General features: G+C 43.5%; 1 protein-coding gene across 11 annotated transcripts in view; it reads right to left on the reverse strand.

Moving 5' to 3' along the window:
* Positions 1 to 4,083: 4,083 nt before the first annotated feature.
* The window catches only part of TLE4 (TLE family member 4, transcriptional corepressor), a 144,035-nt gene continuing 128,057 nt past the window's right edge, over positions 4,084 to 20,061 (reverse strand). For all 11 annotated transcript variants that reach the window (XM_044265835.1, XM_044265834.1, XM_044265839.1 and 8 more), the window contains 6 exons: positions 12,630 to 12,879; positions 11,457 to 11,704; positions 8,796 to 8,943; positions 8,226 to 8,376; positions 7,809 to 7,885; positions 4,084 to 5,764 (listed from right to left, as the gene is read on the reverse strand). In XM_044265835.1, the coding sequence (XP_044121770.1) occupies positions 5,657 to 5,764; positions 7,809 to 7,885; positions 8,226 to 8,376; positions 8,796 to 8,943; positions 11,457 to 11,704; positions 12,630 to 12,879 (982 nt within the window). In that variant the 3' untranslated portion in view covers positions 4,084 to 5,656. The remainder of the gene's footprint in view (positions 5,765 to 7,808; positions 7,886 to 8,225; positions 8,377 to 8,795; positions 8,944 to 11,456; positions 11,705 to 12,629; positions 12,880 to 20,061) is intronic.

Genomic DNA, 20,061 nt, shown 5'->3' on the forward strand with positions numbered 1-20,061 from the left:
TTAGGGGTGCTTTATTTATTATGCTTTATTTTTAAGACCAGAGCTCAGGAATAAGTGTCTATAAACCACGGCTTTTGTCCTCAGAGTAACCTTCACAATCAGTTTGTGCCCAGAAGGCTGTTCTTGTTCCACAAAAATGCTGAGGCCTAAAGATGTAGGTGCGGTGGGGTTGACTGATCGTCGGTGTTTTCAACTCAATGTTGAATTTCCTGACTCAGCCATAAACCCTGAAATCACATTTCATTAACAGTGATTGTCTACTTGGAGGAAAAACAAAAGGGGCTATTAATATCTGAAGGAGACTTGAGAATGAAGTTTAACTGATGATTTCTTCAATCATTCCAGACACTTGTTTTCATTCCCCTGGGAAAGGCTAACAGGCTTTTGGGGAAACGTGCTTTGTTCTCAGTCACACCAGACTTCTCCCCATTAGAATCACGATGCTGAAAGCTGACTTCATAGATGTTGAGATGGATAGTGTTTAAGCTCTCAACTCTTTAGGCAATGAGGTGTCCGACTGAAGTGCTTCAAATAACAGCAAGTTGTCCTCCGGAAAACTCTTCTGCTTGATGCATGGCGGTCCAGGCGTCTCACTCCATCTCTGACGATGGCTCCTGCTGGTGCCTCTTTCTGTCTTTATAAAGAGGAAGGGCACATGCTCTGCCTTAGTCTTCTCTGCTGGAGCCTTTATGAGCCCAAGGGCAGCAGCAGGATCTTTTACTAAGATCTCACCATGACTAATTCTCCTGCTTCCTCCCAGTCTCCTGGGAGAACAAAATGTCCAGCTCAACTCATACTTTCCGCCACATGACACAAGGTATGGCCAGGATACTACCTCTGGTAGTATTTTTTTGGAAGCAGCTATGGAGATACCTATTAGGTTGGGAAACGGCCAACTAGCCCTACTTATGAGGTCTCTGTGGGAAAATGCTAGGCCCCTAAAAACCACTTGGGTATTAAGTTTGAACACCTAGAGTCCAAACACTTACTGCCTAAATTCTCAAAATCCTAATAGCTCACAAATACCTTCTGGTGTGGGTTAGTTTTGCTGGGCTCAAGTCAATAAAAGCACGACATTTAAGTGAATTTAAGTCTTCTTACAAAATAACAAAAAGCTTGTTAGTTATGAATGTTCTCATTAAGCCATGATGTCACTTGAATTGGGGAGGCAGAAAGATGCCCAGGGTCCCGCCTGAGTAAGTCTACGTGGCCACAAGTGGGCTTTTGCCTTGTATGTACCACAGTCCACAGTAGACACATTATAGGAACTCAAAAGATGATATGTGATTAATTTCTCAAGAGTTTCTGTGGTGCTGAATTCCCAAGTTGGGTAACTTGTAGGAAACTGAGGAGCAGAGAGTAGCAAGGTGGGTATCCATAACACTCCCAAATCTGCCACGCTGGGCAGATGGCACAGAATTCCAACCCCCAAGTCTGGAGCCTTGGGGTTCAGGTCAGCTTGTCCCCCTTGGGAGATAAGGCATTTGGGTAATTGATTTTCTTCTTTGATCCCACGTGCGCTTTTATGTAAACTCAGTATTCTGGCACTCAGCCTGTCTATACTGCTGTGAGACCAAACGGGGCGATTTTTTGTGAAAACACTTCTATTTTTTATTTTCTTCCAGTCTAAAGGCAGCCCCGCAGGAATTCTCCTTCCCTACAGGCCAAACACCTAAGATCCCAGCAGGAAATTTCCTTCCCTGGAGAGAGGTGAACCAGAGACCAATTCCCCTGCAAATTCCTATCTGGGACCCAAAAGATTCTGTCACTGCTGCCAAAAACCCAAACCAAACTAAAATAAGATGTTGATAGTGGCTTATAATGAATGAGAGTTCCTACCATTATGGTGGCACTGTTGTTAAAAAGTGTGATACACGAGAGGTTTCCTCATGTGCTCAGGTTACTAAAACAGAGCGAAAACATTTCCATTGTCAGCTCTGAGTCAAAGCTGGAATTGACAGGCAAGTAAACACAATTAGCTCAGAAAAACAGTCTGGTTGTGAGGCGCTGCTTCTACTGGTGAGGGTCGGCAGGACCCAGAGGTCACTGTTGAACGCCACTCTGCAGGTTGTCCAGGAGCTAGATAGCTATGCAAACGAGCCTCAAGAACATGAAGGCTTATTTATTATTTTTTTTGGTACCTACATCTTTATAACTTTATAATTTTTTGATGCTGGGCAAGGAATTCCAGTTCAAATTTCCTTACAACTGCCAAAAATAACAAATGACAAATACTCAAGTTGGACGTTTTGTTTCCAGGTGATACAACTCTGCTGAGATCATCTGGACTGAGGAAGCAAACAGCCCAGTTGGTAGTTGAGGGTATCACTGATGGTCTAGCGGTTCATGTGTGTACTACATCTCTTTCTAGAATGCTGCCTTCTAACTGGGGGGTTATCAATTTCCCCTGCTTTTGGCTGTAAGGTCGTAGAATTTCGTGGCTACAAGATGGTTCTGTATCTCATGGCTGCGTAATTCCTAGCCATGGTAGGTGTTACAGGGTTACGGTTGTTTTAGCATATACCCTCCAAGACAAGGCTGGACCTCTGGCAGCTAGTAAGACAGGAAACCACCCTGCTAAGTCCTGGCCCCAGGGAGGTGTGTATCTATAAACACTTGAAAGACCTTGGAGTTGGTCACTCTACATTTTATCTGCTTCTCTTAGGAAAGTCTTGATGGCTTCCTCAATCTGAGTTTGCACTTCTTGGTAGTTTCATGTGAGTCACTCTTCCAGTCATACACCAGTGTTCTTTGACTGGAACCAAGTCAACTCTGGTTCCGGTTGATTCCTATCTTTGTCGTTCTTGACTCTGAGAGACCATACTTGGAGCAAAAACTATCGTAAACCAAGTTATAATTACAACATCAAGATTTTTGTGTAGATCAATCTAGGTCTGGGATTTATATCAAAGACATAAAAATCTAATCTGATAAAACCTTGGCAATGAGAGGAAATTGATACCCATTAATTTTAAAAGGCTAGGTCTATATAAGCATTCATCTCAACGGCCAATGTTGGATCTTCCTGAAGAGATCTGACCACCAGGCACCAACGGGGAATTCCATCTCCCTAAGGCAGGCACATTCTCCCTCTGGACATATAAACATGGTACCAGTGTCATATTCTTTATACCAAACGATTGTTTTAAACTCCAAATCCCTATACCTTTAAAGACATTTTAGTAAGGATGCACAGATACTGAGTTAAGAATCCTTTAAAATGTTATAGTCCGAAGTAGTAGCGTTCACAGTACTCACACATGAAGTGCAGCTTCCAACCCCATTGGTGCACACCGCTGAAAAGTCAATGCTAAGAGTTAGTGTGTCTTATAGCTGAGCACTGAGCACACCCCAGACCATAGCCCCCAACCCCAGCCTTCTTTCTACTGGGTGGATCCTTTAAAATGAGAGATTTTCAAGTCTTGGGTATTTAGAATTCTTTAAGCACCTTCTTAGACTCAATCTTTACACACCCCACCAGCAGCAGCCCACTGGACTTCATGCGTTCAACAACTCCAGGGTATTCCACTTGACATGTTTCCCAAACCCAAATGGCGAGAAACGGTGTGTAGAAGCTAATTCTAAGGCAGCACTGCTCCCATGGAACTTTGTGATGCTGGATGTGTTCTATAAATTTGAGTCGTCCAATATGGTAGCCAATAGCCATATGCAGCTACTGAATACTTGAAATGCAGTTAGTGTGACTAATAAACCTATTTTTTTAAAACTAATTTTAGTAGAATTAAATTTAAATAGCCACAAACAGCTAGTGCAACCACACCGAACAGTGCAGCCCTGAAGCATCTGAGTAACGTGACGACTTTCTGATATAGTCGTTTTACAAACCGAAGAGGCACTCGGTCAATGTTTGGTACAACCTGTCCTTGCGAACCTCCATCTGCTCTCCCTTCTAGTTCCTGTCAAATGAAAATAAAAACAAAACTAAAAACGCAATAATAACAAAGCCCATGTGACTTTCACACCAGTCTCCCTTGAATGAAGCTAGTAATTTTTAGTATATGGGAGTGGTACAGTCGGACAAAAATGAAAGCCAGCCAAACAAAGAATTAGAAATAAGCATACTAGAAGTTATTTATGTTTAATGCTTAAAAGTCTGAATGCACAAACAATCTACCATTATAGAAGTACTGGTGGTCAATACGATGCATTAGAACTATGTACAATGCACAGTTTAGTATCAAAATCTTTCTACACCGTAGAGTTTTACGAAACTGTTAATGACATCAAACACTAAGCACTTAAGACACCATTTTTTTTTTCTGCTACCACATTAGGAACGTCAATGGACAGTCCATTTCAACTTGCAGCATCCATCCGTTTCTAGTATGAAATTAAGTAATTTTCTACTTACACAATAAAGTTTATCTACACAGTTCTCTTGATTTTGATCCATAGCAGCAAAGGCACTGTACATCAGCAGATCCACAGACTTAAAAAGATTTTTAAAGCATTCAAACAAAAAAATAATAAAAAAAGGAGTCACATATCATAGTTGAACAGCAACAACAACAACATAAAAGATAACACAATGTTTCCGGCACAATGGCACAGCCTGTGTCCATTTCGGGGACATCCGACTAAGACAGGGAAAGAACCGGAGGTAAAGAAAGCAAGTCCTCATCCCAGGTGAGAGTCCATTCTTTCTGGTTTTCAGAGGGAGGTCCTTGCAAGTCTCCTCTGCTGTCCTCACTTTGTACAAGACTTGACTTGCACAGCAGGAGGACTCCTCCCCTGAATCCGCGCAGTTCCCAAAGAACATGCCAAAAAATAGCCTGTAATTTCTCGTAATGACAAAACTGCCCAAAGGTATACATCTCCCTTTGTAAAGAAACGTGGCAAAAATATCCAGAAGGGATTAAGTTCTCTCTTTAGGCCAAATTTAATTTGTTCATCTGTCTATAATACATTAAAAAAAGGAATTAAAAACTTAGTACAAAGACACTTGTCAACAAGTCAAAAATGAAAAAAAAAGTCCAATTACTTTTATCAAATAGAATCTAAAGCTATAGATATATTGGTTAAAAGTTGTCCAGATAGACTCAAATGAATATGATGTGGCCTGTCATGTTCTAATTGTTCAAATTTCCAAACATTTAAAGTAAGTAGAAAACAAAACAAAACAAAAATCTAACAACACAGCAACATATTGCTTCCATATGTAATTATACATTTCACATCTCTATACAGTCCTTAGTCTACATTTAGTGACATTTTTCATCAATTATGTTAAACCTTCCTTTCCCCTCCTTTGCCAAAAAAAGGGGGGGGAGGGGTATCAAATACAATGCATCTTCATTATCAATGCAGGAGCAGACAGCTTTATTCAATCAAAGTTAGAAAGCCTTCTTTAAACAAAATAAATATATTACAGATATAATACATAATTAAAGATTCCGTCACTGTTAGGTATGGTAATTCCATGTTCTTCCAAGTAGAGAGCTGAAGATTTGGTATCACAGGTTCTTAATGAGTATTCACAATTCAATAGCAAGGGAGGAAGTGGGGGTAAGAGATGGGATTAAACTCCACAACTGCAATGAGTATCTGAAATCCTTGGTTTTAGATGCGGGGGGAAGAGGATGATAGAACAAAGTGCTACAAGGAGAAGGGGTCCAGTTCGCATGAAGATTTGTCCTTAATAAATAACTTCATAAACCGTGGCCTTCTTATCCCCAGAGCCAGTGACAATGTATTTGTCATCCACAGAGATGTCACAGCTAAGCACCGATGAGGATTCTTTGGACTAGGAAAGAAACAAATACAAATGTTACCTACTGAAAGAAAAACCCATGAGGTGGGACTGGACGACAGAGTAAAAACAAGCATGAAGGTGTCCTGTTGTCGAAACACGAGCAGCCTGCCAGACGAGGCAGTCCCGGCCCTCCCTCAAAATGGCGGGGCCCAGGACACTCTAGGGACACCTCACCACGCTAGCCTACAGGCTCCTGCAATGGGGACATGAGGGGGCAGGCAAGCCAGCTGTACAAGCACATGTTTTGAAGAAGTAAGGCCTGGTCTCGAACCCTCTTCTCCAGACAGGTAAGAGCAGAGTGTTCTTAGCATTCCCCACTTCAGTCAGATGGCTTGGAGGTCGGGCTGTGGAACACCAGACTGGTCACTTAACCCCGGTGAAACTCCTACCTTACAAACAGGTCAGGACCTCTTACCTGCCTGCCACCTCAAGAGAGTTGCCTCAGAGTTCAAGTGGAAAATGTCATGGAAAACACTACATTTTTTGAAATTGGGAATGTAAAAATATTTCTAATAGAAAGCCCAATTCTCCTGTGTGAAAAAAGAATGCATATCTCCAAGTGGGGAGGAGTTCAACAGTTAGAAGGAGAAATGTTCCATACTTAAGAGTCCTGGATACCATGCTCAACTCACCAACTACAAGGAGATCAAGGTCAACTTTGAACTGAACTGTGCTAAACGAATGAATGCTGCAGGATTTTAACCAGAACTCTGGAGTTTTAAAAAATTAACACCTGATGTGCAGAAGCTAACCTACGGCCAGGCCAGTGTTTCTCAAACTTTTTTCATTGTAACCTGTATTTCTTTTTTAAATGATTTTATTTATTTATTTGTCAGGGAGAGCGAGCGAGCAAGAGAGCGAGAGAGCGCACGCACAAGCAGGCAGAGTGGCAGCAGAGATGGAGAGAGCAGCAGACTCCCCGCTGAGCAACGAGCCCAATGTGGGACTCAATCCCAGAATCCTGGATCATGACCTGAGCCAAAGGCAGCGGCTTAACCCACGGAGCCACCCAGGTGTCCCAATTGATTGTAACCTGTCATTAATCCATTTTACTTCACAATCCAGTATACACAAAAGATACAACACTTATGCTTACTCTAAAAGATCCACTCTAAGATTATAGATTTCCTTTTTTTTATTCCCAGTCCTTTTTGGGACCACCAGAAAGGTTGTGACCCATAATAATAACAATGTATACTATATTCAGTTATAAATTTCATGACAGCAATAATCAGCTACTTTTGTCCTATTGATTACCTGGCACAGTATTTTCACTCAATATATGTATTTTTGTATTATGCGTTGATCTACTCTATGATGACATAATACTACGCTCAAGAAAACTACAAATCTGTTGCTATCCCTTAAAAAAAAAAAAAAAAAAAAAAGCACATCTAAAAAATAACATCCCAAGTATAGGTTAAAAATGAGGAGTGTTCTTTAAACTGCCTGTGAAATTTCCACATTCCAGCCAGGGAGAGCACAGAGACGATGAGTGTGCCCATGTTGATCACATCTACCATTTGGTCCTCCTACAAATAATTTCACACACTACACATTAAGTACCATTAAGTCAGTAAGAATAAACATTTCTAAAATTAATTAAGATTTACTAAACTTTCCACAACACTTCTTTGGGGAAAAAAAAAATTAAAGAAATAACAATACTAATAGGAATATTCAGGCAAAATGCTCCAAGTTTTTAAATAGAAGCACTTTAAAGATGCAACACACACACACAAATCACAGAGGATGCAAAAACTCTAACGTATACACGGGACTGAGGCACGGAAAGCTGGTTAGTGCAATGGGCAGTGTCTCGCGAGGCCCTGGGTCGAAGAGAACTGGAGACCACCCCCCCAGCTCCACACTGTGGGGCTGTGACACCACCCTCCCTCAGGCAAGGTGGTCTTCTCTTGCCCTACCTCCGAGGACACTCAGGAGCCTTATTAATCTGACAGAATGCACAGAGAGACTCTGGGAAACCATCGCCATGCAGGGAGCACGCACTAGATGGGAGCTGGACAAGTGTTACCTGGAATATACTGGCCCCATAAGGTGTTCTCCAGGCATTCAGAAGGTTGTCCTTTCCAGTGCTTACAAACCATTTGCCTACAGAAACAGTTTGGAAAAAGGTCTTGTTTGTGTTACTGTGTCAGATACCAGAGATTTGCTTTATGGCGCACAAACTGTTCACAGAAAACTCTTCTAATTTGCAACAAAAGTTTCTTTTCACTGGAAACATAAAGCTCACTGTCCTAGATTTAGTGAGTCATTTATCCTTCCAACAATGGTAAGTGGATCGGCACATGGCATTAGAGACGCAGGCACATATGTACTTCGGAAGAGGGACAAGTTACTAAACCAAAGGAGTGGAGTGAGGACGCATCCGCGGGAGGGCAAAGGGGGTGGACTGTCATGGACAGGAAATGGACGGGAGGGGGCTGCTTACCACAATGGGCAAACTTGAGCGACAGGACGCAGCTCTCGTGGAGATGCAGCTGGTATTTGTCCGGCTTGGTGACGTGCAGCACTTCCACGTTACTGTTCTCCATGCCCACGGCCAGCCATTCTCCGGTTGGGCAGTAGCCCAGAGAAAAGATCTACGAGTGAAACAGTTCAGACTGATGGTGCCTGGAGAAGACACGCTGCCTCTCGCAGGAGGTACTGCTTCTTCGGAGGATACTATTTAAATTGTGAAGGAAGTCTAGATGACTCCAATTATAGAAGAAGAAATCACAGCCAAATGGGTGACGCCCAAGTAACACGATACAGCTGCACAATATCATTTAATGAATCAATGAGGCAAAATTCAAAGAATACAAAGTGATGGTCTTTGGAGGAAAAACCTGCTAAAAGCTTATAAATGAGATTTGTTTTTTAATCCTTTAATACATATTACTGTGTTTTGACAGAACTGAGTTATCTAACCCAGAGTCAAAAGGGACTTTGTCACGTGGTATAGTCTGTCATGTAGATCACAAAACTGTGTCTCCGGAGTGTCCCGGGCCCACGCCTGTACCTGTGAGGTGAAGTCGTGCTGCTGCAGCTGCCGCCCCTCGCGCAGGTCCCAGGACCTGACCGTGTTGTCCAGGCCGCCCGTCCAGAGCTTGGTGCCGTCGTTAGAAATGTCAATACAGCTGGCCCCGTCTGTGTGGCCCTGGAATTGCCTGAAAAATGTCAAAACAGAGGGAAAACCTTGGAAAAGTTAGTTTTTATGTGAACTCAATTCTGAGCTCATCAGTGCAGCCACTGTGGAAAACAGTGTGGGGTTCTATAAAAAATTAAAAGGTGAATTATTATAAGATCCAGTGAGTCCATGACTGGTATTTACCCAAAGAAAAGGAAAACACTAATTTGAAAAGATGTATGCCCCCCTATGTTTACCGCAGCATTATTTACAATAGCCAAGATATGGAAGCAGCCCAAGTGTCCATTGATAGATGGGTAAAGAAGATGTGGTATACATATACGATGGAATATTATTCAGCCATAAAAAAGAGTAAGTCCTTGTCATTTGCAATAACATGGATGAATACAGAGTATAACGCTAATTGAAATAAGTCAAAGAAAGATAAATACTATATGACTTCACTCATCTGTAAGAATTTAAGAAATAAAACAAACAAACAAATGAAGAAAAAAAGAGACAAACAGACTCATGCAAAGAACAAACTGATGGTTACCAGAAGGGAAGTAGTGGGGGAATGGGTAAATGAGATGAAGGGAATTTAAAAGTACATTTGTGGTGATGAGCACTGAGTCATGCACAGAATTGCTGAATCACGATTTTGCACACTTGAAACTACAATAACACTCAATTATACTTCAGTAAAAAAAAAATTGAGAACTTCTCAGGGATCAGTTTCATTGTAGGTCTTACAGATTAGGTTTACTGTGTTTTCTAATTATTCAACTAACAAAGCATATTCATAGAGAGATTCAGGTTTAACTGAGAGGTTCAATTTCTTACACTTTTTTTTTTTTTTTAAAGATTTTATTTATTTATTTGACAGAGAGAGATCACAAGTAGGCAGAGAGGCAGGCAGAGAGAGGGGGTGGGGAAGCAGGCTCCCTGCTGAGCAGAGAGCCCGATGCGGGACTCGATCCCAGGACCCTGAGATCATGACCTGAGCCGAAGGCAGCGGCTTAACCCACTGAGCCACCCAGGCGCCCCTCTTACACTTTTTATTTTTGAACACTTAGGGGGTTTTTGACTGTCATACCAAAAAACAACTGATATAACCAAAGGGAAAAAAAAAAATCTCCAACTGAAATAAAAGAAAACACACAGCTATATGTATATGAACTAATCAAAAATACATCTAAGACTGATTTTATCATTGTAATATGAAGGAAAGGGTTTAAGAGGATGTAAGGCATATTATATGTTCCTTTCTACAAAAGCTATGGGGATGGCCACAGGAGCCGCAGAGCAAATTTTGCCAGTGCGCAGTTATGCAACTGTAGCAGGCTGTGCAAGACCACAAAAAGGCTATGCTCTCAAGTAAGGCACATGGAAAGAAACTCAGTGTGGCTCAGCTGTTCCAGGAGCTGGCAGAATGTACAAAAGACACTGGGAAAAGAAGAGATTAGAAGCAGTTCCTCGTAAGAGCCTTACCCAAGATGAAACAAATGATGACCACTTTATTTTTGGAATCATGCATAGAGCTCAGTCCTGCAAAAAATAGCCGACAGATGGCCAGTAGAGGCCTCTTCTCCTTACATACTCCCCTTGACTTGCGGCTAGGCCAGATTACAACCTTCTCACACCCCTCAGCAAATCATACCTCATACTTCCTGCTCTCTTGGGTGCTGACATCTGGAGACTCATTTCAGGGCATTATCTACCAATACCAATGCCATATAATTTCACTTCTAAACAGACATCTCAGTGCATCGACCCATCCTTAACGGTGGGATTACAGATAATCTAGGCCATTTCGGAGTGAAGCACAATGCTGAGGCCCGTAGCAGGGGTTCGGCGATGATCTACTGACAGAAGGCACATGTGGGATACACGTGGTATGGAGGACAGTGCCCCGTGCTGTGAATCTTCTTGGGGAGTGTCTAGCGACAGTGACGGCTGGTTAGCAAGTGCAGATGGCAAATTACAGACGTCTAACGAGCTCATGAGGTCATGGGAACATGATGTACATTAATTATGTAAAAATGACCTTATTTTTTAAAAACCCAAATCAGTGATGTTTAGGATAATGTCCAAATTAAAAAAAAAAAAAAAAAAACAAAGAAAGAGAACAATCCCTTATCCCTTATTTGGTAAGTTCAAAAGTTCAAAGGCAGAAAATAAGATTTTACATCAGTAATTTGTTTCTAGACTTTTTTTTTTTTTTTTTAAGATTTTATTTGTTTATTGAAGAGAGTGAGACAGAGATAGTGAGAGAGGGCAGAGCAGGGAGGAGAGGGAGAAACAGGCCACCTGCTGAGCAGGCGGCCGGATGTGGGACTCAATCCCAGGAGACTCAGATCATAACCTAAACTGCAGGCAGTCACTTAACCAACTGATCCACCCAGGCGCCCTCTAGCCACCTTTCAAATGAGCCTGTTCCTAACACATTTTAGTAGAATTCTATTTCATTGTTTTAGACACACACAGCTCTTTGGCCCAGAGCAGTAAAATCGGCTCCCTCGCGTGCCCTGGGCAGGGATCTTGCTGACCCACCTCACCAGCGTCTGGTTGTGCAGGTCCCAGACGGCGATGTTACCGTCACTGCAGCACGAGAAGCAGACCTTGGAGTCGGGGCTGATGGCCAGAGCGTAGCACGCAGGGGCCGAAGACGTCAGCTCTGCCTTGATGCGTGGGGTCGGAGCCGCCAGGTCCCAGATGGACAGAGTACTGGCCTCCCCTCCCACGATGAGGGTGCGACCGTCAGGGAGCAATCGGCAGGAACGGATGTAGTTATCCCTGTTCTGTAGAGACAAAAACCATCAAGAGATCACTCATGAGGAAAGGAAAACAGCATTAACATGAGAGCAGAAATCCATAAAAGTATTGTGTTCCCTCCTGGTTTTAATGAGCCATTTTTACTTATGACAATGATAAAGTGGATTAATGCTAGAAAATTACATGAAATTAGGGAAGTACTTAAACTTGATCTACAAATTTAGTGCTGAGATATTTAATCTTAATTAGCATGAAAATGCAAAGATCTAGACCCAACTCCCACCACCAACAACCAAATCACCCAGCTGCCTAACTCATTTGCGCGCGCGCGCACACACACACACACACACACCCCAACGCAGGAGCGCACGAGTCCTGGACAGCAGTGGTTGATCAAGCACCATCAACTGGAGGCAAAATTTGATCGAGGAATGTTAAGGGAGGGTGAGTGAGAAAAAAGGTCCTTCCAGCTTGTGAGGGTCTGGGAACCTGGAGGGTTTGTGTACGACAAATATATTAAACCAACCTAACATTGTGGAGCAGCAGAAACTCCACTGCTGGTTTAAGGAAGAATGTCCAGCAGAAGTTTTATAAATGATGGAAGAGGACAAACGCCCAAGACACAGGCAAGGGAACAGTCTACTGTCTGCGCAGAAAGCAGGACGTTACTCTGGTAATGTCACCATGTGACAGACCGAGAGGTGCGCCCTCACAGAAGCCCTCCTGGGCTTTTAACTTTTCTTATACTCCTTTATCAGACAGGAAAACGGGTAGTGAGCCTGTGCCCACGAATCGGGCAGGATTCATGAAAGTTGCACTCTCCACATGAAGGGCCACAAACCACCGAAGACAATTACCCACTTGGAATCAATTCCATGTGGTGCCCGTCCAACCAAGTCTCTCACTATTCCAATCCATTTTCTGAATGAAGGTGCCTCCATGTTTGCTCACCAGACAGTCGAGCTGAGAGACGGGGCTCTTGTTGCCGGGGTGGCTGATGTCCCAGACCTTGACGCAGCCCTTGCCGCCCGTGTACACGTGTCTCGTGGGGTTGCTGATGGTCACCGCGCACACCACCTCCCCGTGGTTCAGGGTGTTGATCTGGCGCGCGTGCCGGGGGATTCCGGGTCCGATGAGGGCATCGGGGGGGAAAGGGACAGGCTGCATCTGGCCGTCCGCGGTGACGTGGAAGGAGTATGCTCTACGGTAGTGTAGTGGGGAGAAGAAAAAGTAGGAGGGGAAGATGAAAAACATTAGTTAACTCATCAGTGTGAGGAGATGAGAAAGAAAACATTTTCGGTGTTACCTTATAATTTGCAAGTAAGTCAAATTTACCTGGTACCAAAGAGAAAACCTAATTTTCAGAGCTAGATCTATGATCAAATGTCAGGTCGACTCTTCACTAACTGGTGTGTGGCATTAAGTAGTCACTGAGCCTCTCTGAACCTCAGTTCTCATCTTTAAAAGGGAGAGAATGCTAGCTACACTTCACAGAGAATTAAGTAAGAAAGCCAACATCTAGTATAGTATCTATCCAGTAAAGTCAACATCTAGAGTATTAGGGACACTCTACAAACTTGCTCTGTTTTCTACTTTGGGTGACCCAGAAGCCTGTGATACTATTTCTGCCTGTATATGAATTCACACCAATCAAGTGATTTACTAATGGAGATCAATGAGTCAAAACGATCAAGCTCCAAGGAGTTGAGTCTCTAGGCCCACAGTGAAACAATAGCTGTGACCCCAGCACACGCACCAGAATAAGTCCTATCGGACTTGACAATCATTAATGCAAGTAATTCCTGATGAAATTAGGACCTGTAAAGGCGTCCTGTGTGACTACCCCAAAGGCCCACCTATAACTGCCTATCATCAGCTCCAACTCCAGTTCGTCTCCAAGGAAAGCTCTACACTTATGAAAACATTTGGTTCTAAATGCAACTTCCGTTCGAACATCTCCCTCAAGAGATCTCTATTCTTAGAGTGCTGAAGTCAGGGTGGACACATCAGTGAGGCTGTGTGATGCACGGGGTGGGGACAGGGAGCTGGGCCTGTCTTCTATCATGGGCAATAGCCCATTTTGGAAATTATGTCATTCTGCTTTGGCATGAAGCTTTGGAATGTGCTCTGTTTATAGGACGAAGTTTGGGAAAGACATACCAAGGGAAAGCATCTGTGGGTGCACAAAGGACTGGAGCTTGGTCCTATCAGGGAGTTTTAGAATCAAAACAGTTTATGGCTCCTTAATGCAAAAAGGTACAGGCTAGCCACATTCATCAAAACTCGTCCCATTACTAAGGACCTCATCACCCTCCCGACTGTCCCCAGGAGGGATGACGCAATATGTGGCCGTGGAAGACGTGGTGCCAGATAGTGGAGGGCTTTTTCCTTCTCAGTAACAACAGAGAAGCAGAGGCCCAGCCCGTAGCAGAAACGTGGTACGTGGGACTGCTGGTGGGGAAGGAGGCGGAAGCTCAGGAGACAAGAGACAGAAGACATGTCCTCGGTCAAATAATAGGACTTGGGAGACACACTGAACCTGTGACCTGGGAGAGAGGTGTGAAGAAGGGCTCTAAGGCTCAGAACCCACGTGATTCAGGTGGACATGTTAGTGAAGAGACAGAGAAGCATGACCAAAAGCTACACACTCAAGGAGCTAACTGGTTTGGTTTTCTTTAATTTAAGAGCGGCTGGGAATCCAAAGAGTTCAACAGTAAGCAGAGTAGCGTGACTCAGGTGAGAGGTTAGGTTGGAAAGACAACGTGTGCTTATTGACTAAGAAGTGAGAGCGGAAGCTAAGGGAGCAGAATAATAATGCCACAGCAGATCATACAGTGAGGGGACAAATGCAGGATTTAGGGGGCTGCTTACATCTAAGGACCCTCCAGCAAGAGCAGTCAGAAACACAGATGATTGAGAGAGACGATCAAGTCCAGAGATAGGAGAAGATGGTCAATCACTTGACAACGTATTAAGAGAGTCAACCATTCAACACATATTTCTTGGGTATCCCTGTGTGCCAAGCACCATACTTGTAGGACGGGGGTTACAACAGAAGAAAAACAAACAAACTCTGCATCCCTGGTTCTCCTGAGTTTATAGCCTGTGGGAGTAGGCAGCAGGTAGGTCGAGGGGCAGATTGATTAGTGAGATAATCACATAAATAACTATAACAATGTCAGAAGGTCAACGCGATGAACACTGGACATGCCTGGTACTGTGAGATTTGACAGGGTGAGGCAATGGGGCTTCGATATAAAGACAAGATGGTGTGAAGGGGAGGGATATGGCAAATACGAAGGCCAGAGTGAGACGGAACGCTTAGTATCCATTTAGTCAGAAACTCTTTATTGAATGCCTACTCTGAACCTGGTACCATCAAAGATGCTGGGAAATCAGGGGTGAACAAAGTCTCTATCCTCCAGGGTCATCATCTAGAAGGGAAAGCAAATACCATATATAAGCAGAAAAATAAGTAACCTCAGATCCCCATCAGATGGCAAGACACACACACGCACACACACACACACCACACGCACGCATGCGGCACAGGTCTGGGGTACCATATGAGAAGAGACAAGAAGAAAGGACGCAGGCCCTGTACACATTGGCGGGGGGGGGGGCGGCGGGAGGAGGAATGTGGAATGTGCCAGGTAGAGGAACAATGCAGAGTCCCTAAAGCAGAAACAAGTGAGAACACTAGTGTGTACTCAGTGGCGAGGGGCAGGCTGGAGAGACAGAGGGAGGGCAGCGGGAAAAAGCCCTGGCGGGCCGTGATGAGGAATGCACATTATCCCGGGTGGAATGGGAAGTTACTGGGACTTCTCGGCAGGGAATGAGAGGATTCAGTTAATGTTTTAAAGTGCTATTCTGGCTGCTGGGTGAAGAATGGATTAGAGGTGACAGAACAGGAAGAGGAGCATAGACAGGAGGTCTGTGCCTGGGAGACAGTCCGACAGCGGGGAACGGATGTGCAATTCAAAAGATCACTCCAGCTGGGTGGAAGCAGAGAAGGCTGTGCTGGATGGGTCACCTGGGTTCTGGAAGTGACACAGTGAGGGGGGCGGGGACGAGATCTTCCTTGGGAGCCTTTTAAATATAGTCAAGGACAGCTACAGCTGACCAAGCAGTGGTCCACAGCTACAGAGGTCCAAGCCCCATGACAGGGTTACTGGGGGCTGACCTTGTGAACACCAGACTCCCGTGGAATGAGGGTGGCTCCAAGGAGGAAGACCCTAAGTCAGTGCCAAGTCTTTAATAAAAAGGAAATCCCCCAACAAGGTGTAAGGGTAGGTAGAATCCAATGACACAAGCCTGAAAGAGCCAGAGTTTTCACAAAAAGATAAAGGAGCTCAGTTCTAGAAAAGACTGGTGGTGGGGCCAGCAGAGGGGTGGGGAGGATGACACAGCCTTTATCATCCCATCACTGGCTCTGAGGATTTAAGGATATGAAACAAACCAAGGGGCACCCCCTCAGAGAGCTGCAGGTGGAGGGGGTTCCTTGGGGAGAGAACCAGGTGCCAATCAGGCAAGGAGGGGAAGGCAGCAATGGTCTCAGAGAAAGGCTGAGATTCTGAAGGATGACGATGGAGAAAAAGGCTAATTGATTTAGCAATTAAAGAGGTCATGAGACTAAATCTTAAAGGAAAGGAGAAGAAGGTTATGCCACACTTAGATGGTGTCATACATTCCTAATGATAATTTACTTGAAAAGCCATCCCTTCTCTTCTCCCTAGTATCACTAAGTGGTTTTTAAAGAGCTTTGAGAATTTAAATAGTTAAGAAACCAGACACAAGATTTCTTTTGAGGTTTTTGATATGATATTCTTCAACTCAACCACAAACCACTCTGTGAGCACCTACTATGTTCCTGGAACCCCCTTTAACAAGAATGTCAAGAGCCTACTTGCATTAAGATGTAATGCAGCCCTCTGCTTGCTATTAGTACATGTAAGATACTCAAGACTGGAAAGAATAAAACTCTAGTAAGAATCTTATCAGATTTCAACTAACTCTGACGTGTAGCTGGCGAAGTGTACTGGAATGTGTAACGAAAGCCAGACTCTAGAAATCAGAAACCCAGGCTTGAAGAACTACTCTTTTTCTACCCGATTAAATGGATCGATAAGGCCTCTTAGCCACATGGATACTACAGACATCATGCTAAGAACACAAAACAAGGTAAGGCACTGGCCTTGCCCGCCAGCAGCTTCTAATCTAGGAAGTTTGATGAGAAAAGCAAAGAAGTGGCCACAATACCAGATGAAATATGAGAAGTGGGAAGTTCTGTGGTCATTCAAGACAAAGCTTATGTCTCAATAGTGACATGGTTCTAGAAATGGGTTTTGCAGAATGGAGGGATTCTCACAGAGGAGGGAGGAAGACGGAAAAACAATTTGGGAGGGGCGGGCAAAAGAGCAGAGAGCAAGGGCTCTAAAAGGATGGGGAACAATGATAGAAATTCCTGGGCTGGTTTTAATACAAAGAATTCATTTGTTCAATAACAACCCCAGGGTTAAGTGGTTGGAGGAGCTGGCCTGAGCACGGTCTGATCAAATGCATCAGGAATATATACATTTAAACTACACACACACACACACACACACACACACACACACTCACACTGCTGTCTATCTGCTAGAAAAGGGAGGGCTGTAAAAAGGGAGGGCCTGCAAGGCCAGCCTAAGAACTCCACAAACAGAATTCACTAAAGGGTTTTTTGGAGGGGGAACTGGGGCAACTGACAATAAATTTAATCGCAAGGATAGCTGGCTAGGAGGACTAAGAGACAATTATTCCAATCTCTAGATGCAAGGTATTGGGGGACCTGAACCAGGCTAGGTCAAGGAAGACAGTAAAAGTAACAGTGGATGTAAAATTCTGCAGGACTTAACGAGTAAGATGTGAGGAAGGAGCCAATAATAATTGGGTTTCTGAGCTTAGGAAACAAGGATCAGAATACCAATACTCCTGATGGGCAATGTGGGAGGAAGGCCTAGTCTGGAGAAGCAGCATCATGATATGCTGACTTTGACGTGCAGGTAACACACACTCAAGATGTCTGAGATGTCCAGCACATAACTACCGATGCAGGGCTGGAGGGATAGGGTGCAGGGAATACAGTGGACTCTTCCACCAAAACACACACACCCAGACATACAGACACACAAGCACGTGTGTGCACAGCAGGTGAAAGCACTAAAAGCTAAGAATGGCTAAGAAAGACGGTTAAGAGAACAGAAGAAGCTTGGACTTTCTGACAGAACTACACCTCGATCAAGGCATCTGCAAATCGCTCTTTTTAAAAACATGTGCACCGAAGATGCTATTTTATCTGAATCATCATCTTTCGATGAAAACCCAGCATATTTAAAGAAGGTCCTTGGCCTTCCCACCCCCAACCTTATTTACCCTCCCTAAAAGGTCCAGTTCTATAATGTTGCACTCATCTGTCTCATACTTCGCAACACCTTCTCCAAAGTTTTCAATGTCTCACGAGATGGGACGAGACCTTAAATTCACAATAAAAGAGCTGGCCATTGTACTTTATAAAGTATGCTAGAAAATCAGGCTCGAAGTGGCATATGAACCCACTAGTACATCAGCCAGCCAACAAATACCGCTAAGGGCTTACCGTGTCTCAAGCATTGCTCCTATTTTGAAAAATCCCGCTTTATAAAAACAAATAGAACACCACGGTAAATTTTCTGAATTATGAGCAGCTGAAAACCAACAAACCTGTGCTCTTCTCTCATGGCTCCATCCATATGCCATGTCCCATGATGTAGTTAGTACTATGGTTTTAATTGAATAGTTTTACCCTATTTATAAATGTCTCATTTAAGTAATAGGTGAGGAGGAAAGTCCATTTCGGGCTTACATCAAAATTAAACTACGTTGTCATTCCAATTACAAACTGAATGCAACTTTTACTAATTCACCAGAATAGACAAGAGAATCCAATGTGAATTATTAAATAAATGCTACTTTATTCATTAGTTGGTGACATGCATTTAATTATAACTTTTGATAACATCTAACAATTCAGTCTGTAAAAATAATTAGGACAGAGATGCACAACTGCTTTGAATCTTTCCGGAAAAAGGCAGTTTACTTTGTGTGTGCGGTAGGGGAAGCCTTTAGGTGACTCATTACATTTTATGTTATAGCACAAAAAACAATCGTTTCTTTCGAAACACACACATTAAGACAAAGTTTCACAATTCTGTACCTTAAGATCTGAAGAGCCACCTGTTATCGTTACTTCCTCTGAGAAATCAGTAATAAAAATATATTATCTCTTTATGCATAAATGAATGTGAATTTACATGTCTTGACGTCCTCTTAATAAAGACACACCAATGACAGGAACGTAGAGTCTATTTACTCCAATCTAATTTTCTTGGGTCATTTCTGCCCACTACAGAAATGCAGTTCAGTTCAACTGCATAAGCACCTGAAAAGCTGACAATGACCAGGGGCAAAGCTAACCCGGAAATGAGGCTGCGGTTGACTGAGGAGTCCCATAGGCCAAACACCATCCCAAACGCATGACATATTACCTTACATTACTCTTATGCCCCGTCTGTCAAGGCAGGTGCCATCCTCGGTTTATAGATGAGCCAACTGAAGCTCCCCAAGTTAAGACACTGTCCTCTAGTTCTCAACTGGCAGAGTAAAAATTCAAATTTTGACCTGTCACATCCCAGAACTCAACTTTGTTGACCCCATCATGCTCTCTTTGGGACTCCTAATGTCATCTGCCAACTTCATGACATGTGGCTCTATCATTCCCAGGAATGAAAATTTGCAACCATCCTCAAACCCATCAACCTTCCCAAAAGGATCTCAACAATTTGATAATTCTGGGGGAAGAAAGGGAGTCCCACCCAAGGCTCAGAGAAGTGCCTCCCGCATCAGACCAGCTCTAACTCAACAGTGGTTCAGATGGACCAAAGTGAAATCAAGACCGTCTTTCTCCTTTATAGGCACCTAAGCTCCCTTCCCCCTCTCTTCACCCTTCAGGGTTCTGGGCAGTATTGCACTAGTGGTTATACCACAGCCCTGGTACCACAGCTAGTCAACCCCGTGGTAACTACACAGTACCTGAACATGGGATGATACCCTTTCCCTAAAGAAACCTCTCCTTCCCCACAGGTTCATGTGGAACTCAGAGGGATTTGAGTTATTTGATTAATCCTTTGACCTTGTTATTTAATCACTGCCTGAAAGAGACCAAACTTTCACCTTCAAATACATCAGAGCTCTCGGTCAACAAGACTTCTATGTCAGTCAACAACTATTTGCAGAACACACACAAATACACAGAACTTTATGGTAATGGGTATTTATACCTTTGATTCTCAGGGAACTCAAAGTCTAA

This window comes from Neovison vison, chromosome 9 (assembly GCF_020171115.1).
Source record: "Neovison vison isolate M4711 chromosome 9, ASM_NN_V1, whole genome shotgun sequence".
Lineage (NCBI taxonomy): Eukaryota > Metazoa > Chordata > Mammalia > Carnivora > Mustelidae > Neogale > Neogale vison.